This window comes from Etheostoma spectabile, chromosome 21 (genome assembly GCF_008692095.1).
Source record: "Etheostoma spectabile isolate EspeVRDwgs_2016 chromosome 21, UIUC_Espe_1.0, whole genome shotgun sequence".
Lineage (NCBI taxonomy): Eukaryota > Metazoa > Chordata > Actinopteri > Perciformes > Percidae > Etheostoma > Etheostoma spectabile.
In genome coordinates this window covers 5,816,892-5,843,984 of record NC_045753.1, presented here as the reverse complement: position 1 = coordinate 5,843,984, position 27,093 = coordinate 5,816,892, and the positions used below count along the sequence as shown (strand labels likewise).

Sequence of the window (27,093 nt, the reverse complement as noted above, 5' to 3'; positions counted from 1 at the left end):
TTGGGCGCTGCTGTTCATTACATAGACGGTAGCCGCCTACACTGACCTGGATATTCTAGATGAGGAGCACTCTGCTGACTCCTTTTAATATAATGCATGTTATGGCGACCATGCAGCGTTTTTGTGCTCAACCTCAACGGATAGGCCTTCGTCTTGAAGGCGTCTGCATGGCAACTGTGTTGTTCCTCTGGTCTGCTGAATTGTGACGCGAAGAAGGGCTTGCTTAGCAGCCTAATGGTCAGTATCGATGACTTAGCAACCAAAACCAGGACTGAATAGCCTCTTCGTGCAATTTCGAGAGTTTATTGTCTCTATTTGCCCCGCCTGCTTCTCTATTTGCTAACTGGAACTGGATACCACTCTTGAGTGTGTCGTAACCTCACCATTACTAAGATTCAACAGTATTTACTTCTCTGAAGCGAGGAAGTGAAGCTGTGTTTGTCAAACCAGCTGAACTTGATAAAGCTAAGACCGGAAGTTGGACGACTTTGCCTTCAACATAAAGTTACCACATAGATTTGGATTGACAATAAATGACGATGCTCGGCGTTGGACCGACACGTAACGCTAGGTCAACACGACACTCGACTTAATATCAGGAGCAGAGAGCTCCGCATTTGCTACCATGGTACCATGCAGTGTCGATGCGTCTCCGTTCGTTTTATTTTGGAAGCTGCGAACGGAAATAGTGCTTTGTTTCTATTTGACACACTGGTAGGAAGTGGGATGTGGCCATGGTGTATTTATGCTTCTGTTTAAGATATGAAAACCATTGAATTAGCACTGCTTCAGGAGCACTGTTTCACCACCGGACACGGCAGTGTTGCTTTCCGTCAAGGTGGTTGTTGTCGGTGGTACAAAACTGCGAACACAACCGAAGCTGCTGTGCTGGTTTCATCTGGACTGGACCATATCCATGAGGGCTTTTCAACCTCACGCCCTAACAATTTGTGTGCGGGGCTGTATTTTGTGCTTACGTAATAATAACAGTATGTGAATCGTTGACTTTTTATTTTTTCTTGAGAAAAAAGACTGTGCTTCTCCACCTTTTTTTTAATATATATATATATTTTTGGTGCAAATGTCAACAACTCAGCGTCAAGTGATGATGGAGTCCTCTCTAGGTCTCGGAAGACTGGAACTGACCCCCAGTGCAGGAGCCGGTGGGGTCAGCCTGACCCCGCGGCTCTCCGGCGGGCACCCCGCGAAAGACAAGTGCGGTCAGCTGCCACTGGGGCCACAAGTCCAGGCTCACCTGAACGGCTGCGTCCCGCTGTCACATCAGGTGGCGGGTCACAAGTATGGAGTGGATACAGTGGGTAAGTAAACTAGACAAACTATCTTTCTTCTCTTACAAAAGATGACTCCCTTTACACATTTTTAAAATGAAAACGTCGCAACTTAATGTTGCTTGTTACACTTATCTGTGACCTGGGACATTATATAAATTGTTTGGGTTTAGTGTACAATTCGGCCTACAAATAAACCACCTACAGTTTTCTGTTCCAGTATAAACACACACACACCTTTATTGCACCATGTCACTCACGATGTATTGTTGGAAAAAGGTTGTGAGAAGATCAATGAACCCCAGGTGTGAAAGATTATATTTGTGGAAGACAAAGTAACAAGTCATAGAACGTCTTAGCTCTTGCTCTACCAGGTATGTTTACTGTCATCAGGAACAGTAGGCTAAATCAGGAGATTATGTGATAGAAGTTTGGCCTAGTGATTGTTTTCATACCTTATGGGAGCAGCATGTACAGTGCTTAAGGAAGAACATTTATTTATTTATTTACAATACACTATTCATTCCCAAGAAAATTGGTGTCCTTAAAGGGTTGGATTTTCCCTCATTTTTTAATTAAGGCATTAAGATCAATTTCCAAAAGATGATTGTTTTATTCCTCTTTTAAGTCAACTTAAGCAGGGGTTCCTAAACTCATGAGCAACATTGTATATTGTAAGTTAGGATTCATGCACCACATCCATCACTTTGTCACTACTATTCTCCACCAACAACATCTTTACATGTGGGTCTCTGCACTAAATCTGACAGAGATGTGTGGATTTGTAACTGTGACATCCCTGCTCCACGGTCTCCCTCTAGTCTTCACTTGCACACACTCACACTCTTGCACACAGGGACACCTGACATTATTAGAGCCTCCATTGTGTGTTATCAGGCAAGGCGTTGAGCTGATTTGATTGGGCATGCTACAGTCAGCAGCTGGTGGTATTTACAGTACCTCTCAGATGGATGAGTCATTGCTGGTCAGTTTGTTACCTCGAGGAATTGCAACTTCCTGAAAGATGCGTCTTCATGTTGTGAGGCAGGCATTCTCAAGAGTTCCCTGCTGCCTATAATCAGCCTGAAGGCATCCAGGACAAACATGTCTGTCCACAAGTTTTCCTGTTTTACCTGAGCCATTTTGATGTACTGTACACATTATGTGATCCAACATTGACTTTTTCCCATTTGGTTCCCTCTTTTTTCACTGTGTTGAATTACATGCTTACCAGAACTTAAGTCTCAGTTAATAATGCTCCTAATTAGTTATTACTTCATGAGCTCTTGTGACTCCAGAGACAGTAGACCTAAATACATCAGGTTCAGTTCAGTGACCTGCTGTCAATCAGTCGGATGTGATTTGTGTTAGTAAGTAAGTCAGTGTGAACACAAAATGGAGTGAAACTAAAACATAACAATGATCATGGATTAATGGATTACCAGATTTACCGAAAATGAAAAAATCTCATCATTAATATGCTTTGCTGTACATTTTAGTTCAATGGGTAAAGTAGGTTGTACTTATCCAACCTTTGTCTTTCCTGAAAACAACTTAATAAAAGCCAGGAGATCTGCAAGAAATAAGTTATTCAATACCAATTTGTATTCCTCAACTATCTTTTCCCCAGATTTAAAATGTTGTATACTTTACCCTTTGTAACTCACTGGAAGTGTAAATAGAAGAGACACTTCACCTGCATCCAAATTTAATACTTCAGATTCTTTTAGCTCCACCACTTTATTTTTTTATCAATGTCAGTGGATTAGTGGCTCAACAGAAAATCAATGTACCAGTGTTTATTTATTAAGTAAATGACCTACAATGCAGTCTCTTGCTCAACCTTCTGCAGTTTAAAGCTGTTTTCAGATCACTGTAAATTGAATATATTTGGTTTCGCACTGACAAAACATAACATTTTAAGACACAACCATAGCCTGTCAGATGGGAATTTTTCCACTGTATTTTGCCATTTTATCAACTAAACCAATAATTGATAAATTAAAATACTGATTGACTAATCAATAGTGAAAATAATTGTTAGTTGGAGCCCTAAATGTGTAGCCTGGAAACCAGACGAATCTGTGAACTCACCTGTTATCGAACGTAACTGGCATTCAGCATCCAACGCAATGCACCGGGCTCATGAAACAGATCAAACTGTCAAACTAGGAACTATATTCATATTTAAGAATGAAGATTCTGTTTCTTTATTGCCTCTGTCTCGTCTCAAATGTTTACGGAGACACATTATAGTGTATTGTTTAGCTGTAACTAGTAAAGGTTTGTGACCAGACACTTGTCTTTTTTTTGCCTGCTTTAAAACGGTCCAAGTACCGTCCATACTTGACTTGCATGTGTCGCCAGAGACGGTTTAGAACCGAGACGCCCCGAGTCAGAGTAGTTTACTGCATCTGTGTCACGTGGGTTTAGCCCTTGCCACACCTCTGTAGAAGACTAGCAGCAGGTCCTGAGCGTATTGATTCCAATGGGAGAACTAAACGGGAACACAGATTATGACTAATTCTTTTGCCCCATATTTACCGAAGTAAATATTGGAGCCATTTTTCACAAGCCACATATGTCCTAATCATTCTGACACTAAAATGGCATTTTTCAGACGAAACTTTGAGACCTGTTTCTGTCTCAGGACCAAACTCTCGCGAGATCTGGAAACACAGAGACGCTAACGTTAACTAACGTTCGTTAACGCTCTGATAAAACTAATCTCTGGGATGCCAAATATAAATTTTAGCCGTGTAAATATGTAACATTAGCTAAAAAAAATATGAAGATATTTTACAAATATAACTTTTTATCCATCCACACAATGTTCACTACACTTTAAAACGAGGCCACGTCCATTTAGGAGACAGGAAGTGCATACCGTTTCATACAAGGAAGTAAGCCAGCCCCGACAAAGCGTACCACCTGTGGAGCCATTTTGATGCTATCAAGCCATCACCTTCCGTTCGCACTCCGTTGACTCCCATTCATTTTGGTGTCATTTGACAGCGAATAACTTTACATCTGAAGCGTTTAAAGACTCTATTTGTCCACTGTTTATTTTTAACACGACAATGTATAAAAGGCTCCATTACCTTGTATCTCACGTTATGGCTCCGTAGCAGATGTTTTTGTAAAAGTAGGCTAAGGATTGTGTCACAACCACGCAACTTACTTTTGCACAGTAGAAGAATTACCAAACAGCACAGGGTAAGCTTGCAGACAGTTTCAACTTAATTAGCTGTTTAGGTTTAATTACTGATGTTAACTAGCATGTTAGTTAGCAGTAATTAGCCTGTGCCTAAGTTATTTCCTTACATGCAGTATACCTACGCTCTCTGTCTCTGCTGATTGGAAACGATTGAGATTTCTCTTGCACAGCTACTAGAAGACTTACAACTTTCAGACAGGTTGCTCATGTCACATCTACGTCATCAAGCTCAGTTTGAGGCTGCGCAGTAACGCTTAGAACTCACCGGGAAAGTGCTTCTAATATCCTTCACTGGTGTTCCGTTTGAAACAATAGCGTCACATTGTCCCTTTTTTGTACTGTCTATGGTTTCATACCTATGGCGCTGGTTGAAATACCCAATCTTTAGTTTAAAGGATCTTTGGTTTTGCTCAGCGTTACTTCGTTTTGTTGCTCTGGTTTGGTTGTAGGTCACATTTTGTTGCACTGATTGGGTGTAGGTCTGTGCAACTGCGTCTAGAGGCATGTTAGTCTGTGACTGAGAGGAATCCAGTCTAATATGCATTTGCGTATAAGTCTGCCAATGCCAGGCTACTAAATGTGTAATATTGCATAGGCCTGCATTTATTTGCTCTTTACTAAAACTTTCTAAATGGAAGATGTCAGATGACAGCTTTAAATGTCTCTGGATCTCTTAAAATATAGTAGTTTAGTTCTATTGAACATAAGTTATATATTAAATAAAAACCATATCAATAATGTAATCTGAGTAATGCAATCCAAATGTGTGCAATATTGGGAATGTGTCTTTAATATATTCTGTGGTACTGTGACGATTTTCTTCTTTATCTCTGTCTGCACTCTTTTATAGCATCAGTGACACAGTATATTTGACAGTAATGTGGAATGATCTTATCTTGCTGGGCTTGCTAGTCAACAATCATTAACACAGGCCACCAATGTTCAACCTAAGGGGAAGGGAAATGTAGCAGTGACACAATATTTGAGACCGAGCCAGCAGTCTCCTTGGGTCTCCATAACAGTTGTAGAACAAGCACTGGAATCCCGTTCAGCTTGTACTGCTGCTGACTGAAAATGATCCTGCTCACTCCGCTTCCCACTGCTTTGTTTCCCCAGAACGCCAGACTGCAGTCTAAAAGTTTAAATGTGTATTATGGGCAGTTTTGTGCCATGAAGAGCTGACGTGTGGAGGTTTTCATTAATCACTGACTGAAGCAGGTGGTTTCATTAATTCCCATAAATTTGAGGGCAACCCTGTCAGTAAAAAAAAAAAAAAATGGTTTTAATAATATAGAAAGGACCCAGAGGTTATGTCAGCACTGTCAGCAAACTTTAAATGCAAATCTGCACTGTTGGTATGTGTGTAGTTAGATCGTAACGTAGTTACAGGTTCTGATGCAAGACAGACAGGCAAAGGGGAAAGTCCAGCTATGTTACTCAGTAGTCCTCACCTGTCAGCTGCTCCTTGTTGATTCATCATGTTCAAGGCAGGGGAGGACTTTATAACGGTCCATAAGGTCTATATAAAAGAGACTTCAGATATGGTCTTAGGGGACCACTAAGCATCCAAAGAGCACCATGTCATGGGACCGTTTTAAGAGAACTGGAGACAGCGTTAGGCGGGAAGCCCCTTACATTCCAATGAGAGTGCTCAAAAGCGCATAAAGTGATCATGGAGCTCGGGTCTTTTGCGTTGACTGGCCCATGCATGCGGACTAGCAACAGAGTTTCTGTTGTCGTAGCAACCGGTGGCAACATGCTTATTCATAAGCTTCTCCCTCTTGTGTCTCCTATAGGTTGTTGGGATAGCTGGCTAGCTACATGGCGAACTCATGAACTCGCCGTTGCAGTGTCTAAAATACATGTTAAACATTGATCGTTTACATGCTTATCTAAATAAACAATAGATGTATTCAGAATGTGAATGTTAAAAACGTGATGTTTTAAACCAGGACCCTTTTAGTATTCGGGCTGGTGAGTTGAATGATCCGCTGAAATATAGAAGTTTCTTTTGCCTTGCAAAGTCTGTGTGAAAAGTCTTTCTGGGCCATGGGGTTTAGTTCCACCCTTATCCACTAATAAGCCCATGGTGGCTTTAAGACATGGCCTCTTCTTGGGGGCTTGGTACGCAGCGGTTGTAAACGAGACCCCTGGTCCGGCTGCATGACTACATAAACTGGTGGCATCAGGTGGGGGTCCGTAGATTAGGCTAAGTTGGAACTGTTAACATGGCATGCTGTAAACACGCAAGGTACGACTTCCTTCCAACTATTCTTTCTTGTTTATGATGGTGTAAAAACAAAAACAAACTGGGAGCACTACTGATTTCTATCCAATCAGATGTTTTCCACAAACTATCATACTCTTCAGCAAATCAGATTGTCTTGAGTGTACAGCCCAGCACACGACCATAACAGTGACCACTGCGGGGTATCAAAACACAGTTGACGCAATCAATTAACTTCAGCTGCAGTTGTTTTCCTATGATTTAAGGCTTTCAAGAAACCATCAATGAAGATGTCTTGAAGATAACCAGCTAGTTAACCCCTTGACACATGAAAGTCAAACCGGTGTGATTTCCCTTGGCTGGTCCCTGAAGTGTACTATTAAATCAGTGTGATTCGAACTTCACATTAGAACGAGCATGACGACACTTTCATTAATATGAGAGTTCCGCGAGACATTGACATTGAAGTTGTTAAGCAAGCTTGCTGCAAAAACTAAAAAGGCCTAGAATCTCCTAGCTGAGCATACCTTCCTAGAGGGGTCAAAGCTACCCTCCTCCACAAAGACGAGCCCACAAGCTTAATCTTGAGCCCTATGTGTGGTGCTAGATAGAAAGAATGATTGCATCAGGCAAGTTCCACCAGTCAAACAAACAAAAGGCAATATAATGAATGAGAGTGGTATATGATCAGGGCATGGTGGTATTTAGGGCGTGGGTGGATGTGAATGCTCTTTACAGCAGATTTTCCTGCTTTCTGGACCTCTGCCAATCACATGACCGACTCAGCCAGTCTCTCTCGCTCTCTCCCCAGTTCATTAAAACCTTGGTGCATTGAAATATCTCATTAAGTTCAAATCAATTGCATCTTTAATAGAAGATATATATGTATAATATAAAGCAGTCATTTAGAAATTGTGTCTCCATGACGTAGTTTGCCAACCGGAGACCACTGACAAGTTTATTTTTGCACTGTGAAATGTCCCGCTCACTACATATTTGGGTCACTATTCTTTTATTTTTAAGAATGTTTTTTGGGGCATTTTAGGCCTTAATTTATATAGGACAGCTGACGACATGAAAGGGGAGAGAGAGAGAGAGCGAGAGGGGGGGAATGACATGCAGCAATGGGCCACAGGGTGGAGTCATACCTGCGGTTGCTGCGTTGAGGAGTAAAGCTCTATATATGGGCGCCTGCTTCACCAACTGAGCTACCTAATCGCCCGGGTCACTATTCATTAATAACCAAATTTAAGGATGATGAAAAATGTTTGTTCCTGATAGATATATATATATATATATATATATATATATATATATATATATATATAATAGTAAACTTGTGAATGTTACGGTCTGAAAAATGAATTAACATCCTTAAAAAAAGGACCATTTTGCATAAAAAATTCAAGTAGTATTTCTTTCTACTCGAATAGAAAAATAAGATTTTGAATGTTGACCATTTAAATTAGAGTAAAGTAGTAGTAGCTAGAGTAAAGGCTTGTCGACACAGGAGGTGTTTCAGCCAAGTTTCTCCGTCCTCTGTCTCACACACATCTGACGGAACAGATACGCCGCTATTTTAATCAATACAGCTGTCTATGCTGTCATTGTCTCGCTACGACGGCACTACCGCGTTGCCGTGGAACTTGTTTTGGTGGAACATTTGTACGTTCAAAAGTTGTTTTCGTCGTCAAAAGAAACTCAGATTGGACAGATAGTCTAGTTAGAACGCCAACACAAAGAAAGCCCAAGGCAACGGAAACCAAAATGGGTGAAATCCGGCCGAATTTACGTCTGCAACGGAGCAATCCCGGAAGTGGAATGTTTAGGATATTGACTAATGCTGTCACTATGCAGCCTTTGTAGTGTTAATGCGCGATTAACCCTCCTGTCTTTGGGTCAATTTTACAAATTTCAAAATGTCTACATCAGAAATATGGGTTTTATTTTAATCAAATTACCACACAAAAAAACGATGGATTCCATACATCGTTCTTTGCAAATAAAATTGATAATTTTCACTGAATTTTTGGTGAAAATTAAAATGAATACAATTCAGTATCCTGTCTAAACTCATCCACTTAACGTTAGTTCCTCTGATCTTAACTCTTAGTCAAAATAGTTTGTAATTTCTGTTATTTGTTTACTCAAATATTAGGTATAATTGCATATAAATGAGGTTTTATTAACATTGAATCTCAAAAAGTTGTGTAAAACTATTGGTAAGCTGTTGTTAGTGACATGTCGGGAGGACAACACAAGGGATAGTGATGTTTGCATGGCTTGGACCGATGGTGTGTGGATCAATACTTATGAGCCTTGCTCACACAGCCCGTTTGAGCTGTCACTGCCTGTAGAAACAGAGCGACAGTAGCTGAAGATTGAAGGGATGACTGCCTCCTGCTTGGTCTTAGGATTCTGACTAGTGTGCTGGCTATTTTAACATGTGTATGGAGGTTCAGTATAGTCTTTAGTAATTGCGTGTGTCTGTGTACTTCTGTGAGGTCTTAGAAGAATTGATAGATCAAAGAGCAGACTAATCCTTTCCACTGCAAGCTCACTGAGTCCATTTGTAATCAGCTGTAGTCCGCATGTGATGATGTAACGGGACGCTCATCTTTTCCTCAGTGCATCTTGCTTTCTACGCTGGAAACAGGGTGGCATGGAGTTGCTATGTAACAACTAAAACCTGCTGCGTCATCTCTTAATTGATTGTTACAGAACAAAAGAAGTCTGGGACAAGTTAAGTGTTTGATTTGAGCTTTCTTATAAATCTGTTATGTACTGTATAATAGACGATGTTCTACCAGAAAGGCACGATTAACTATTACAAATTATTATAAGTAATGTATGTTTTAAGTTATGGAAGACAATATGTTGCCATAGACAGTTAAAGAAATGGACCAACAGATCCCGTTGTTCTGGATGGAGACCAGTGAAGTCTATTAGAAGCTCTTTTCCGGTGATAGCTGAGCGTTGCTGAGCAGCCTCCAACTGAGCTTGACAACGTAGATGTGACATGAGCAACCTGTCTGAAAGTTGTAAGTCTTCTGGTAGCTGTGCCAAGGGAAATCTCAATCCTTCCCAATCAGCAGAGACGGAGAGCGTAGGTATTACTGCTAACTAACATGGTAGTTAACATTAGTAATTAAACCTAAACAGCTAACGCGAGCTGCGGGCTTACCCTGTACTTAAGCAATTCCTCTACTTTGCGACAATAAGTTGTGTGGTTATGACACAATCGTTAGCCTATCTTTATAAAAACGTCTGCTACGGAGCCATAACGTGAGCTACAAGGTAATGGGCTCCATTACCTTTTATACATTGTTGCGTTTCTTTAGAAATAATCAACAGACAAATAGAGTCTTTAAACGCTAACAAGTTATTCACTGTCAAAGTGGCGCCAAAATGAATGGCGGTCAATGGAATGCTAACGGCGGGTGAAGGAGAGGCTTACACCCTTTTATGCTGCATGGTCTTTTCAACACGGATGACGTGTGGAAACAAGTGGTCACTGAACTAAAGAGAAGAAGAACTTAAACGACAAACCGCTCCTTCCTTGGAATATATTGACTTTGTGATACAGCACTTTATGGGATACTTTTTTTACACTTTACAAAAGACTATGTGCACTGGATGCACTTTTCTTGCCTAATTTGCACTGGTCCGTTTTCTTACTAAACCAAGTGAAATAGCAAATTGTCTCAATGATTATTTCATAAATAAAATAAACAATCTTAAAAATACTACACAGCTACACAACACGGATTTGTCAAAAACATTGATAAATAAGCTCATGGAAGGTAAAACATGTAGCTTTAAATTTAAGAGTGTCAGTGTTTCGAAAGTTGAATTACTTCTGATGAATTGTAAAAACAAACCACCCGGTGTGGACTATCTCCAATATAAATTGATTAAGCCAATAGTTTCAATCATTGCTCCTACTAATGCTCATATAATTAATGTGTTTTATGGAAAATAAATGTCTGCAAGCATGGAAAATATGTAAAGTTGTGCCAATACCAAAGAATAAGAAAATGCCTTTTTTTTGATCAAACAGTAGACCAATAAGTTTATTAGCAATTCTTGGTAAAATAATGGAAAGCATTGTTTATGAACAGATTCTGTTTTATTTTTTAAATAATAATTTACTTAAGGTTTTTCACACTCAACAGCCACTGCAATGACTCAGATGGTAGATGACTGGTTTAAGGATATGAACGAGAGAAAAATAATAGGTGTTGTGATGCTTGATTTTACTGCAGCATTTAATATAATTGACCCCAACTTACTGTTAAAAGAAATTGGAATATTATGGTTTTTCACAAGCTGCATTATTATGGATGGAAAGTTATTTGACTGACAGGGGACAATTTGTTTACCTCAGTGGAAGTTTTTCAAAGGTAAGGCTTATGAAACATGGAGTGCCTCAAGGAAGTTGTCTTGGGCCACTCCTTTACACAATCTTTACTGATGATTTACCATCTGTTTTAGATAAAGCGAGCATTTCAATGTTTGCTGATGATTCTACTATATATTTATCAGGAAATGATATTGATGATCTAAACACTGAACTACAGAGAGAGCTACAGTCAGTGATGGACTGGATCAGGAGTAACAAACTGATTCTCAATGTATCTAAAACTACCAGTTTAGTGGTTGGAACTCATTTTTCTTTAAGTTCCAAACCAAAACTTGAACTCAGTATAGAGCAAACATTTGTAGAGCAAAGAGAAGAGGCTAAACTTTTGGGTGTGATGATTGACAATTGATTGTCTTGGGACAAACGCGTTCAGAAACTGGTAACTAAAATGGGCAATACCTTGACAGTTATTAAAAGGTGTGCAAACATCTTCACACCACAGACAGTTAAACAAGTCCTTCAGGCTTTGTTTTTTTCACATCTGGATTACTGTTCAGTGGTGTGGTCCAGCACTTCAGCAATTAATATGAAAAAATTACAAGTGATTCAGAATAAAGCTGCACGTGTGGCCCTCTCGTGTGGGTTTAGATCAAATGTTGATAAAATGCATGAACAACTCATGGCTTAAAGTTAAAAATAGATTTTTGTATTTGCTAATGTTTTTTTTACATAATGTTAGAACAAACCAAACACCTTTTACTTTATACACAAAACTATCCTTTAGTACTGCTACACATCATTATCCAACGAGGCATGCAGTAGGAGGGAGTTTTATTTGACCTAAAGTGAAAACTCAGTCAATTCAACGTTCAGTTAGGTACAGAGCAGTGAGTATATGGAACTCTCTCCCAACGACTATCAAACAGAACTCTAAGTATGGCTTTAAAAAAATCCTTTAAGACATATTTATTTCAAAGGAATTAAATATTTAATATAAAATAGTTTTGTATAGGGCTTTTGTTATTGTATTTCTTAAAATAGATTAATCTATTCGAAGTGGTGTCTTTTGTTTCATGTATTAGGCAAGGCAAGGCAGCTTTATTTGTATAGCACATTTCAGCAACAGGGCAATTCAAAGTGCTTTACAGAAAATCAGTTAAAAAGATAAAACACAAGTAAAAACAGTTAAAAATCATAATTAATTGCGTTAACTGTAAGATTTACTTATGATTTGTATTTTCAAATGTATGTCTGTGTGTGTGTAATGAAATGTCATGAGTATTGTCAAAGAAAAGATTGTAGGACCCCAGGAAGAATAGCTTTTAGTGGATGCTGAAGCTAATGGGGATCCAAATCAAACAAACAAACAAACAAATTGCATGGTGTGAGATGTGGCTGATCAGCTGATATGACAATATACAGCCATATGGGCTGTATTTATCAGGAATCTCAGGGCTTTAGTGCTTGAAGTAAACATTACTAAGAACACTCCAATTTGTAAAATATTGACTCAACGTTGACCCAAGTCACCGCTGTTGAAAAACTGCATTTTGACATTGCCGTAGTGGGGCTGATGATGCAGAGTGATCCAGCAAGAAGTTATCAATCTTTCAATCTATTCCGTGTCCGGCAGAATAGTTGAACCATTGTTACTGCAACACATTGTCAGTGGGCATTACCTGATAACTCCAGAGCTGTAAAATCCTGTCTCATAGTATTATAACCCTGAAAAGAACACAACCTCACCAGCAACTCAGTCACCATTCGAATTCCCTGTAACTCTAAACATGTTAGGACACCTCTGGAGCTCTCCTAAATGTTGGCAAGAATAGAAATCTCCATCTCCATCTTCGACCGCTTATCCAATATCGGGTTGCGGGGGCAGCAGCTCCAGTAAGGGACCCCAAACTTCCCTTTCCCGAGCCACATCAACCAGCTCCGACTGGGGGATCCCGAGGCGTTCCCAGGCCAGGTTGGAGATATAGTCTCTCCACCTAGTCCTGGGTCTTCCCCGAGGCCTCCTTCCAGCTGGACGTGCCTGGAACACCTCCCTAGGGAGGCGCCCAGGAGGCATCCTTACCAGATACCCGAACCACCTCAACTGGCTTCTTTCGACGCAAAGGAGCAGCGGCTCTACTCCGAGCTCCTCTCGGATGACTGAGCTTCTCACCCTATCTCTAAGGGAGACGCCAGCCACCCTCCTGAGGAAACCCATTTCGGCCGCTTGTACCCTAGATCTCGTTCTTTCGGTCATGACCCAGCCTTCATGACCATAGGTGAGGGTAGGAACGAAAATTGCGATAAACCAAATGTAATACCGCACCGGCTGCTCCGATTCTCCGACCAATCTCACGCTCCATAGTCTCCTCACTCAGCTTTATCAAAGAGGAAAGTCTTAAGCCTACTCTCAAATGTGGAGACTGTGTCTGCCTCCTGAGCCTATACTGGAACCTGGTTCCATGGGAGAGTAGCCTGATAGCTGAACGCTCTGGCTCCCATTCTACTTTTAGAGACTCTAGGAACCACAAGTAACCCGGCAATCTGGGAGCGCAGTGCTCTGGTGGGGTATAAAAGAGACTTCAGATATGGTATTAGGGGACCACTAAGGTCTATATAAAAAAGACTTCAGATGCAGTATTAGGGGACCACTATGGTCTATATAAAAGAAACTTCAGATATGGTATTAGGGGACCACTAAGGTCTATATAAAGAGACTTCAGATACAGTATTAGGGGACCACTAAGGCCTACATAAAAGCATCCGAAGAGCACCATGTCATGCGACCTTTAAAACAATATCCTCACCCCATATTAATAGATTCTACCTTTTAAGTTCTTACACGTCATCTACAAAGTGCTCCCTCTGTTTTAATCTCTCTCTCCTGGTATTTTATTGCTGCTGTCTAGGTGTGTTTGTTGGCTACATGTCAGAGTTTGATTCAATATTTCACATTATCCTCAGTTTAGAAGTCAGTGAACACAGTGAACCGTTTATGGTTAACTGAACAATGTGTTTACCATTTACAATGATGTATTTCTGTTATGAATCAACGGCTGACTTTTTCTGTACTTTAGTACTGTAGCACTGGTATGCTCAAACAAGGCTCAACTGAGGTTCTTTTTGTCAGCTGTTAATCCTTTTTTTCTGCAGTGCTTGCTTTGCTTTGATTTTCACTGCCATATTTGTATATGTTGCAGGTATTTTGCAGCATCCCGATGGAACGGTCCTGAAGCAGCTTCAGCCTCCACCCAGAGGTCCGCGAGAGAAGCAGTTTTACAGCATGGTAATGGTGATGCATTCATAACCCTCTATAGTCCCACATGATTACACACACAACACCATCAACACCTGTATAGTATATACTGTACATAGGGCTCATTTTGTTCAGTTTATATGTATTCATAAACATAAAAGCAAGTTTAGTAACATTATTAGAGTATAGTGTGAAAACCGTTTGAAAAGCTTAAAAAAAAAGGGAAAACTATTTTTCAATTGAAAAACTTTGCGGGGAGCTCCTTGCATGGAGTGAAACACCGTTTATCTGAACTGTCCACCCAAAGTAACAAATCTAATGAATCTACAAAGAACTTCTTTAATTTGAGGCCTTTTTGTCTTCAGTGTTAAAAAAATGTTGAGTAGTTTTATTGTTGATATTGGGGCGCCTGGATAGCTCACCTGGTAGAGCGTGGGCCCCATGTACAGAACCTCAGTCCTAGCCGCAGAGGCTCCAGGTTCAACTCCAACCTGTGACACTTTGCTGTGTGTCGTTCCCCCTCTCTCGCCCCTTTTCATGTCTAAGCTCTCTTATCAAATGAAGGCCTAAAATGCCACAAAGTTGACAGGACTTTCACGCTAGGTGAAAAAGGGGAGAGAGAGGGAAGGAAGACATGCAGGAAATCATCCCAGGTTGGACTCAAAATCCTGGACCTCTGCGTCAAGGCATACTCTATGTATATGTGCGCCTGCTCTACCAACTGATCCAACCAGGCCACAAGTTCTATCATTCATTGATACAGTATTACACACCTTCCCATAATACAGTAATGAGATAGACCTTTGTAAGGTATTTCGCTGTGTATTTAGAGCTGTACATGTGTTTGTATGAGCATTTACCTCTATTGTGACTCACATACTGACTTGTTCAACACAAAGTGAATGCACAGAGAAATGTGAATTCTTGATAATCAGTGTAAACATCGGACATTCCATATGGGTCTATGTAATCACAAAGTGGCACAAGTGTGTCTGTGGCTTCAGAGCTTCAGTGTTGGCTTTAGAGCTTAGCAGCACTGTCAGCCTCAGCAAGTCTCATACAAACAGGAGTGAGTCATGGTATCACGTCCGGCTGTCTCCTGACACAACCCCGTCTAACCTAATCCCAACGACACACACATCTCACACTGACCTGACCTCCTGCACAGGGTTGGAAATCTAGCAACTATAACAGGACATATTCAACAATATGGGACTGCTGTTATACTGTTCATGTGAAAACAGTTTATGCATATGCCGTGTTCAACGTTCACCATTTCATGCTACAAAATTCCGATTTTCACTTTTCATCAGAATTGTTTTCTCGTCGGGTAGAAAAGCCTCCGAAATAAGAGGGGTGTGTGTGTGTGTGTGTGTGTGGGTGTGTGTGTGTGTGTGTTGTGTGTGTGTGTGTGTGTGTTGTGTGTGTGTTGTGTGTGTGTGTGTGTGTGTGTGTGGTGTGTGTGTGTGTGTGTGTGTGTGTGTGTGTGTGTGTGTGTGTGTGTGTGGTGTGTGTGTGTGTGTGTGTGTGTGTGTGTGTGTGTGTGTGTGTGTGTGTGTGTGTGTGTGTGTGTGTGTGTGTGTGTGTGTGTGTGTGTGTGTGTGGTGTGCGTGTTGTGCGCGTTGTGGCGCGTGGTCGCGGGCTGGCGTGTGCGTGTGTGTGCGCAATAACTGGCTAAAAATAACAAAGTTATTGTATAACGCCAAGAGTACCGACTCGCGATCATCATCATTGCGTGTGTGTGATCTTGTCGTTTCTACAAAATTTTGACTTAGTATGATGTTTCTTTGATTATGTCAACAACTCCATGGAAACCATGCAAAGCGTGATACAGGTAACCAGGGAAGGTTACTTGTTGACTGCTTGTAGTTCAATGCATTCATCCACAGACATCATCTGACAAACCGCTCCTGTTCGGTCCCACCAAATAGTATTCATCCATCATGATGTTGGCTAGTTTCCCTTTCATTCCTATTTTATTGTAATTTTTTTTATTTCAACTGCAAGATGATGCTAGCAGCCGGTAACCTTTACATATAAATATCAATTGATCCTGTGTTTACTTTCTTCACTGAGACAGACAAAAATGAAGAGACTCCGTCAATTAATTTATAGGCTCAATTTAACAACACAAACCCCTAATATAATTATAGTATCGTTATATAGTATTATTGTATGTAAAAATTATTGTAAAACCCCCAATTTGGTTATCGTTATGAACTGTTTGAGACACATTTTTATAATTCTAAAATGATGCAAAAAAATAAACAAAGAATTTTTGGGGGGAATTTTGTCCTTTTTATTTGATTGGACAGCTGAAGACAGGAAAGGGAAGAGAGAGAGGGGGGATAGCATGCAGCAAAGGGCTGCGGGTCGGACTCGAACCCCGGGCTGCTGCTGTAACGACTGAGCCTTAGTACATGGGGGCACACGCTCAACCAGGTGTGCTACCAGGGCGCCCCAGAATGTGTATATAATTTGACTTAATAATTTTTTTTAATATACTTTGCCAGGAGAAACAAGGTAGGAGTTGCAGAGTAAGGGACAGGCAGTTAGACAGAGCGCTAAAGAGATGGTTATGATTAGATTTAATTGGTGTATGTACTGTGAATTTCCCTTTACCAGAACTTTAATTAAATCTAAGTTTTGCTCTCCAAACATCAACTGCACATATTTAGATCAGGGAGATCAATTTCATGCCCTTCGAACCCCCCTGCTGAGTTCATGGACCTTGGTGTTTTTTAGTGTTCATTTTGTCACCTATTTTTTATTTAGTCTTGTGCCAAATGTCCTTGTTAGTGTTATTCAAATTCTGTCATTCACATACAGTATCTTTTTTTGTTAGTCAGTTTTAGTCGTTTTAGTCAAAACATTTTAATCTTTTTTTTTTTTAAATAAATTATTTCTGAGATTATTTCTGATAACCATTTCAGTCAAATTGTGTTTCACACATTTCAAATATTGGTTAAATGTCATAATTATCTGACAATATAAATTTGTTGAAGGATTTTTGTTGAATGCAACTTTGTTAAATGCGTTTTATATCAAGCCACTTCCTTCATGCAAATACAATCGTACACAGACACATGTTAGATAAGAGCCAGGGCTCCTGGGCTCTACAGCACCTTGTTTCACAGACACATGTTAGGTAAGTGCCAGGGCTCTTGGGCTCTACAGCTCCTTGTTACACAGACACAAGTTAGATAAGAGCCAGGGCTCCCGGGCTCAACAGCACCTTGTTACACAGACACATGTTAGATAAGAGCCAGGGCTCCTGGGCTCTACAGCACTTTGTTACACAGACACATGTTAGATAAGAGCACGGGCTCCTGGGCTCTACAGCTCCTTGTTACACAGACACATGTTAGATAAGAACCAGGGCTCCTGGGCTCTACAGCATCTTGTTACACAGACACATGTTAGATAAGAACCAGGGCTCCTGGGCTCTACAGCACCTTGTTACACAGACACATGTTAGATAAGAGCCAGGGCTCCTGGGCTCTACAGCATCTTGTTTTGTTGCCAGCAGTTGCATAGCCTCCATTTCTCCGGTTGTTCTGCAAGCTGTTGAGCGGCTTCACCGGCAGGCTGAAAGCTTGTCTCCTTCCCTTGCCCGGGGCTACACGCTGTCGCGGCTTCTTTAGCAGGCTAAACCGGGCTTCCTCCCTCCCCCGCCCACAATGCTACCTGGATGTGTGACGGCTAGACAAAAAAAGGGACACGCCGAATCTCTGGGTTGCAGCCAAGCCGCGATTGAACCGCGGCACTCTAAACGGGCGCTGCACTAGTAGATGAAAATGGAGAGAGATTTTATCTTAGTTTTTATTTTATGCAAAACATTTTGGTCTCGTTTTTTTTTACAAATACAGTATAATGCATGTTAATTTAGTCTTTGTTAGCGTTTATGGACATTGGTGCAGTCTTGTTATCTTGAAAAAAAGGTTGTTGACAACCATATTTAGTCTGTCTAATCTGACAAAGTTAACACTAGTGTTTCTAACACCCTGCGTATGGCCATGTGTGTGTGTCTTAGGTGTATGCAGAGGACTGCTGTGATCCATGCCTTCTGCAGCTACAGAACCATCTACCCAAGTACTACGGGACCTGGTCCTCTCCTGACAGCCCCAATGGTAAGAGCCAGAACTTTGTGTGTGTGTATCTGTTATGTGTGAATCTTCACTGATCTCACGATCCGATTCGATATTACGATGCATCACGATGCGTCACGATGTATCACCTCCTCCGTATTATATTATATTGCTACACATGGTTTTCATTAGAGCCCGACCGATTTATCGGCGGGCCGATTTTAGGCATTTCCCGATCTGTCTGTATCTGCATTTATAATGGCTGATAAAAAAAAACATTTATAATGACAAATAAATTATTATGATAAATTAATATTTAAAAAATAAAAACGCAATGCCAACCATTTTATGAGCGTTGGCGTTGCATAGTTCGTCCACCAGAGGACGCTCTACAACGTCCCTGTTGTTAACACTGATTTTTTTTTTGTCAACGTGTTTTTGTTCAAAGGACTTTAAGTTTCAAATCTTAAGTTTGTATTTTATACATTTTATTCATCAGAACTTAAATATATGTTGATGTTCTGTTGTGACAATAAAACAAATTATTATCACATTATTTTAGTAATAACTACATATAACTTATGTTAGGGAAATGTGTTTATGTTTTGAAACGTGTTTCTTCACATTTCCTGAGGAACATAATTCCCTCTGCTCACTGTTAAGCCAAAGTAGGCTAAATAACAATACATTTTATTTATATTGTGCTTTACATGGTAGGCTACACAAAAGACACTTTACGGTAAAACCAGCACATTTATCACATAAAAAGAGATACAGTAATAAAACCAACACATTAAACAAGCATATTTAATGCAATTAAAACACAGTGTAGCCTACCACTTTGTAAAAAAGGGGAGTGACTAGTCGGCTAAGTAGATAGTTTTACATCCTTACTCATTCAGTCGGTCCGCTTTAGTCTGTTCGGCTTTTTCTCTCCGTTTGATAACAGCCGTATTTCCCTTTTTGCATATTCTTCATCTCTTTGTTACTTTCCATTAGAAGCTGCTGCTCATTGGGTGAAACATATGCTGCATGCATCTTCTCCATTTCTGCATCAGTAAATCTGTGATCAATACGTGGTCTATTTAAGAAAGCCGTGAACGTGCACTTATCCCAGCTATCTACACCTGGCTCGACATTGCTTCACCTTCTCTTCCTGGCTCGACAAACGTGCAACCAATTAAGCCGCGATGAGCGGATCACACCAAGTCAAGCTGTGCTTTTTCACTTATCCTGGATATCTATATTCTACTTTTGTGCAACAGGCCCCAGGTAACATCAGTAGGCAATAATTGCTAATGGTCCGTCCCTGCATCGATGCAAAATCGTCCTGGTCCGCATCGCGATACATCGATGCAATGATTAAATTTAACACCCCTAATATCTATCTCCCTGTTACCCAAGTCCCGAGAGTTAAAGAAAATCCTAATTTTGACCAACGTTATTTGGCATAACATAAACAAACTATCTTGATTTTCCACCTGTGGTCAAGATGTATTCTGAGCAGGACAATTGACATTTGAAAACTAAAAATGTCAGTGTTCAAAATGGTCCAACCCAGTTTGGCATTTTTGTCCTGCATTTTCTTGTTATATACAGATATATCTACAACAAGCAATAAACCTATATACTGGTCTGGGTCTGCTGCAACTCTCAATGGGACAACTGGTTTAAAGCCCCATCAATTTCACTTTTAGGAACGATGGTACTGGTGCAATTTCAGTTAAATTTACAGCAGGTTAAATAAACTGCTAAAGGTAATGTAAAGCTAAAGGCTAGAGGTAAGGTCCTCCCACATTACACTGTAAACATTTCTCTCAAAAATGAAGATAATAACCCTCTTGTTGTCTTCTGGTCAAGTTTGACCCCTTTCAAAAAAAATTATATCGGAAATTTGGGTTTCTTTCAAACAAATTGTCTAAATAATAAAAATATAAATAATCAGTTCACTACTTTCATTGAATTTGGGTGTTTTTTGTCAGTTGTATAGCATTTGGAGAAAAGAATAATTGATAAAAGAAAAATGTCAAAAATAGACAAATGTCAATAAAAGTGACTAAAATGTGGAAAAATGCCAAACATTGGCAAACATTATTTTTTTTACCAATTTGGGATAAAAACCGACAATTTCAAAAGGCTCAGAAAAGGTCGACAAACTTTGAAAAAGCAAAAACGTTGATAAGAGGTTTTTCATTTGAAAATTTGCAGGTTGGCGGGAGGACAACACCAGAGTTAACAGGCAGATAAAAGTCAACGAGAACCTCCATCCTATCACATCTGAAACATTTCTTGACATCAGTCTCATATGAACAACCTAGTACAACTCCATACCACACAGCCTCACTTCTGTTTCCGTGCCTCTGCTCAGACCTGTACCTGAAGCTGGAGGATGTGACCCGACGCTTCGTCAAGCCGTGCATCATGGACGTGAAGCTGGGCCAGCGGAGCTACGATCCATTCGCCTCGCAAGAGAAACGGGAGCAGCAGATCAGGAAATACCCACTGATGGAGGAGATTGGCTTTCTGGTTCTTGGCATGAGGGTGAGTTTGGTGTTGAGGATTTTTAATCTACCAAGCTAAGGATTTCCAAACTCTGAGTGGGGGTTAATATAATAATTCTTTTTTTAGTTTGAAACTGGCGTATTTCAGTCTTAGAAATTACCTCTACTGGCACTCTTTACACCTGATCGGAACAACAACCAGGAAATGGATACGCTTTTCATTGCGATTAGAGTTTGATTAATGACTCCTATTCAGTGTTCGAAATTACATTTGTCGCTCACCGGCTAAGGGGACTAGTAGATAGATCGAGCATATTTCTTACCAGCCAAAATAGTAAATCATATATATATATATATATATATTCAATTCAATTCAATTTTATTTATAGTATCAATTCATAACAAGAGTTATCTCAAGACACTATACAGATAGACCACACTCCAGAATTGACAAGGACCCAACAGTTCTAGTAGTCTCCTCCAGAGCAAGCAACAGTGCGACAGTGGCAAGGAAAAACTTCCTTTTAGGCAGAAACCTCGGTCAGACCCAGGCTCTTGGTAGGCGGTGTCTGACGGGCCGGTTGGGGTCTATATATATATATATATATATATATATATGTATACTGTGTGGAATACAAACTTAGAGAAGATGCCAGAGCAAAATTTAAAGCAACACTATTTAAATATATTGATCGGTTTCTCAATTATTTATTATTTTGACAATATTTTCACCCGTAAATGTTAAGTTTATTTCTTAAGATCTATGTATTACATCCATTTAGACAACATACACGTCCATGTGTGGCGGTGGTGTCGCTGATCCTCTGCAGTTTACTCAGCAGAAAGCTCTGCTGAACTTCAGACATGGATGCTGTTGATGCTTGTTGTAGGCTCCTTTTGTATTTACCAGGTGTCATTGTTGCAAATGCCTGTTCAACTGGTTTGCCTAGAATTAGACCGGTTCAGCCCGGTACACCGGACCGGACCAGTGAGTCCAGAAATCAACCCAACTCGAGTGGAAAAACTAGCCAGTCTGGGAATAACAACCACTTGTAGAGTATCAAACAAAACCTGGTGACACAACTTTTGTACCAGAAATCAGGGGCACACTGCATTCATCCTGTAGGCTTCTAAAAGGATGTTTAATGTAGATTTGTATTTAACAACTGTGGCCATTTGGAGCTAAAAACAATAAAAATTTGGTCTTTAGGACAATTTTTTTTAGTCTCTTCTACTTAGGGCTGGGCAAAATGGAGTAAATCAAATACGTCAATGTCGATATTATACATATATTACCACGATATTGTTTGGTTGACAGATGGTGCTTTAACTAAATTTGTTTTTACACAATGAGTTTTGATAAATAACGATGACAAAGTGGGTAAAGGCAATGTAATAGAAAAGCTAGAACAGTCTGGTAAGTTCAGAAAAGGACATTGCTTTTCTCTAATGCAGCCTTTAAAACCAAGAAAAGACAACATTTACTATAATGATTCAAATCTAAGCAATATCTAGTCTCATAGTCTCAAGGTCTATATAAAAGAGACTTCAGGCACAGTATTAGGGACCACTAAGTCTATATAAAGAGGTTCAGATACAGTATTAGGGACCACTAAGGTCTATATAAAAGAGACTTCAGGCACAGTATTAGGGACCACTAAGGTCTATATAAAGAGAGTTCAGATACAGTATTAGGGGACCACTAAGGTCTATATAAAAGAGACTCGGATACAGTATTAGGGACCACTAAGGGTATATAAAAGAGACTTCAGATACAGTATTAGGGACCACTAAGTTTCTATATAAAGAGACTTCGGATACAGTATTAGGGACCACTAGGTCTATATAAAGAGACTTCAGATACAGTATTAGGACCACTAAGGTCTATATAAAAGAGACTTCAGATACAGTATTAGGGACCACTAAGGTCTATATAAAGAGACTTTGGATACAGTATTAGGGGACCACTAAGTAGTGATGGCCAAACGAAGCTTCATGAACCAGTGTCTTTATTTTCTGAGCCCACTAGATGGCGCTCTTGTTTTAAGAAAAGGCCTAAGCATTCTAATTCACTATGTTCTCAACCAATTCTGGAAACAGAGAGCGCCATCTAGTGGGCTCAGAAAATAAAGACACTGGTTCATGAAGCTTCATTCGACCATCACTACCACTAAGGGGTATATAAAAGAGACTTCAGATACAGTATTAGGGACCACTAAGGTCTATATAAAGAGACTTCGGATACAGTATTAGGGGACCACTAAGGTCTATATAAAAGAGACTTCAGATACAGTATTAGGGACCACTAAGGTCTATATAAAAGAGACTTCAGATACAGTATTAGGGGACCACTAAGGGGTATATAAAAGCATCCAAAGAGCACCGTGTCATGGGACCTTTAAACTACATCTTACAAAACAATGTACAAATTTGTCAGTGGGCACAGACAGAAATAACTAAAAAATGCATATAATTAACAGACCAAACAGTGCAACTTAAATAAGTATACACTAACACAAAGTTTTAAGACAAGTTGTAGATAAAAGCACAGTTTTCATAGCCGTACTCTTTTGGAAAACTGTATATAGAATCAAAATACTTCTTCAGCTAAATACCCCACCCATAGTAACACAATAACCAAAGTAATTGATAATGCCTTTCATACACACAGTGATGAACAACATGGGATACTGTTTAACAGCCTTGGGTCAATGTTTAACCCAGGTGATATGTGAAATATGATTACATCATTGACTGAGCTCAACAGCTCATCATTCACCATCTTATGTGTTTATCACATAGTACGCACACACACACACACCTGTGTAAATAGCTGTTGTTTATCTGAAGTGGTTTGGTGAGTACCTAACCAGACTGTTGCGGTAAACATGCATCATGTCGCTGTCTCATTATTTAGTCCACATGGGTCAAATAGATTTTCTTTGGAAAGGAAAGGAAGAGAGTCAAATAGCAAAGCGTTTATCACTTTGATCAGTTTCCAAGAGAGTCAAATAGCGAAGCGTTTATCGCTTTGATCAGTTTCCAAGAGAGTCAAATAGCGAAGCGTTATCACTTTGATCAGTTTCCATTGCAACCTACTGTCACTATCATCATCAGTAAAGTTTCCTGGTTTGGGTTTTCCTGCCTGCAGCAAGAAACAAACAGATACACCCAGTGAGCTACATTAACTGTTTCTGTGAAAAGAATTTCTATGAATTCATTGGTGTGTTCATAGTGGTTTGGAACACTGGGCATTGTTTAAAATTAGACTGATGCCAGTATTATACTGCAGTTTCAAAACTGATGTTTTTTCTAAACCTTACACTGCTGAGTTTAACACATTTTTCAACAAAACTCTTTTGTTTATTTAATAAAATATAGCCAAACCAAGTTCTCATAGTCCAGGAGCCTTTTATACATTGTCGTGTTTCTTTAGAAATAAACAGTGGGCCAATAGAGTCTTTAAACGCTTCAGATTTAAAGTTATTTGCTGTCAAAGTGACGCCAAAATGAATGGGAGTCCATGGAATGCTAACGGAAGTTGATGGCTTGTTAGCCTCAGAATCTCCCCATAGGAGGTACACTTTCCGGATGATTGCTTACCCCCTTGATTCCTGCCAATTTATGGGGGACGGGGATGTCTGTCGCTAGCAATGATGACTGAGTAATTAGTGACGATTCTCTATGATCAATCATTAGTCTGCTGGTTTTCACGTCACCCTTTGGTATCGCCTGAGCTCGCTTGGAACCTAATACTAAATCTAGTAGCTAGGACCAGGTACTTTTTTTCATAATGGAAAAAACAAAAAAGTGGAGTTTAGGCGAGTCAAGCACGTACCATTTTCTAGTACATGTAATGGAAAAACGCCAATAGACATCATGCATGGATTTTCTTTTGCTGTTGTCATTTTTTTTTTAAATAATTGTCTTATGTCACTATGTACACCCTTCAAAAATACAAACTTTTATAGAGTGTCACATAGCCTGCTAGGACATGATCTAAGACATTCAAACTAAAAGGCAAAATTACTAAAATAAAGTAAATTGTATGCTCAACAAATTTTAAAAGCCCTTTGAGGCAAATCTGTGAACTCTGATACTGGGCTATATAAATCAAATACACTGAATTTATGAACAAAACATATTAAGTATAAATTTAAAGTATTTCACCTATTTAAACTTCTTTTTATACATGAAAAAAAGGTTATTCATCAAACTCAATGGGTAGAACAATTCAGTCCCAGAAAGTCCACACTGCTAAGGCTGACACATTTATCCACAGACACTTAACGTACCATCAACTTACATAAGAGGGACAGAGAGAACAGAAGCCTCTTCAGCACGAGTAGTGGATGAAGATAGGGGTGAGGGTGGGTGTGGGTGTTATTCAGGGCTGAGAGCAAGTCATGACTTGTGTTTTGAGAAAATGAGTAACTTTTCTGATTGCCAGTGTTTGTGTGCCTGAAGAAACAGTCCACTGATTGATGGTTTGTCCTTGAAGACTTGGCAGTGTTTGCCTAACCTGATCCTCACCTGATCCCAACCTGATCCTTAACTGATCCTCGTAGTGTAAAAAGCTTTATGGCTGTATGGCTCCACCTGTCATAAATACACCGTCCACTTAGTGCTCTGATATTTGCGTATATCGTCTCTATGGAGACTGGTGGAGATTAGCGTACTGAAGGTGAACTTGATGTTAGAACAAGAATAAACATTTCATTTAAAACGTTAAGCTCACTTAAACCCTGCACATAGCCAACATCTTCTTGCAGGAAACGTATACTGAGGAGAGGGCTGAAATTACCCGTATCTCCTAATGTGCTTTAGAGGAAAAACATACTTCACTTAAAGTTGCCTTACTCCATATTTTTTGTATGGACAATTAATCAAATGACTCTGAGAATTATTACCAACTCTACAGTTCCTCTCAGCTATACAGAGCTTTTTATCCTCTTTCAGAACATTGCTTTGGAGTAAGGATCGACCGATATGGATTTTTAGTGTCAATTCCGATACCGATTTATTTTTTTTTATTATTTTTTTTCTTTCTTCCATCAGTCTTAGCCGGTGACCGGCTGCCGATTTTTTTTGAGCGGATATTTGGAGCCGATACTGCTTTTGCTCCCTCAGTTTATATCATAAATCTGCACGTGAACTGCAGCGTCTCCAGCAGCACAGAGCTGCCTGTGGACACCTGTCTGTAAATAATGCTGGGAACAATCTGCAAAATAAATATCGGCCCGATATATCGGCCGGACGCTAAAATCGGTCTATTACTGCTTTAAATTTAAAATTTAACTTTAATTTTTGATTCAGTTCCAGCAGCAGTAGGCAGCTGTTTTCAGTAAAAAAAATAAAAAAGCTCCTACATACTACCTGCTCTGCAGACACACAGTTAGAGACTCATCATCTCATTAGTGATGTCCACATTTGTGACAGCTATAAAGTACTAAGGTAGTAAATGTCTCAAAATTGGAGTACAGTAGTTTAGCAGTACACTACACTGTATATATCCATCTGACATACAGTATTAGGTGTCTTGCAAAGTTTGGTCTCTCTCTACGTAGTTGATTTAATCCATTTTTAATGGTTTATTGTCTGTGAATTATGTTGTCGGTACAGTAGGAAGTTTGTAAAAATGGGCCCACAGGTGGGATGAATGGAGCCAAAGAGCAAATAACAGCCCAAGGTGTAATTTAATCAGATGGTTGCGAAAAACCGGGAGAAATCCATTTTTGTACCCTAGAACAGGCAGTTTGGAACAGAACGTGCATGGCACTGAGCTGGGAAAATTCCCATACTAATGTCTGCTATCTGTTTGTTTAGATAGAGAAGAGACTCGTTAGTGCTAATGATCTTCCTGATGGAAGTAAGATAGTGTGGGTGGAGAGAGTTAGAGAAAGATGGAAGATAAAAAGGTGATTAAGTGTAGTGCATAGGAGAGAATCCTTCTGGTCTAAATGTAAGACCCTTAGTGTTCTTCAAACGTGGCTTTTTACATACAGTGGAGAGTTAAAACCATGATCTGCATTAATAAGACTAGCCTAGTCATCGAGTCATGTGATTGCAGTTACATGAGGTAACTGCAAATCTGTCTGTCTGAGGAACCCTCCCAGCATCCATTTGGGCAATGATTCATGGATATTGATTTGTGA

General features: G+C 39.8%; 1 protein-coding gene across 1 annotated transcript in view; it reads left to right on the top strand.

Annotated features, from left to right (window-relative positions):
- The window catches only part of LOC116671522 (inositol polyphosphate multikinase), a 30,296-nt gene continuing 3,203 nt past the window's right edge, over positions 1-27,093 (top strand). The window contains exons 1-4 of the mRNA XM_032502879.1: positions 1-1,319; positions 14,294-14,379; positions 18,383-18,479; positions 20,806-20,978. Coding sequence (XP_032358770.1) covers positions 1,082-1,319; positions 14,294-14,379; positions 18,383-18,479; positions 20,806-20,978 — 594 coding nt within the window. The 5' untranslated portion in view covers positions 1-1,081. The remainder of the gene's footprint in view (positions 1,320-14,293; positions 14,380-18,382; positions 18,480-20,805; positions 20,979-27,093) is intronic.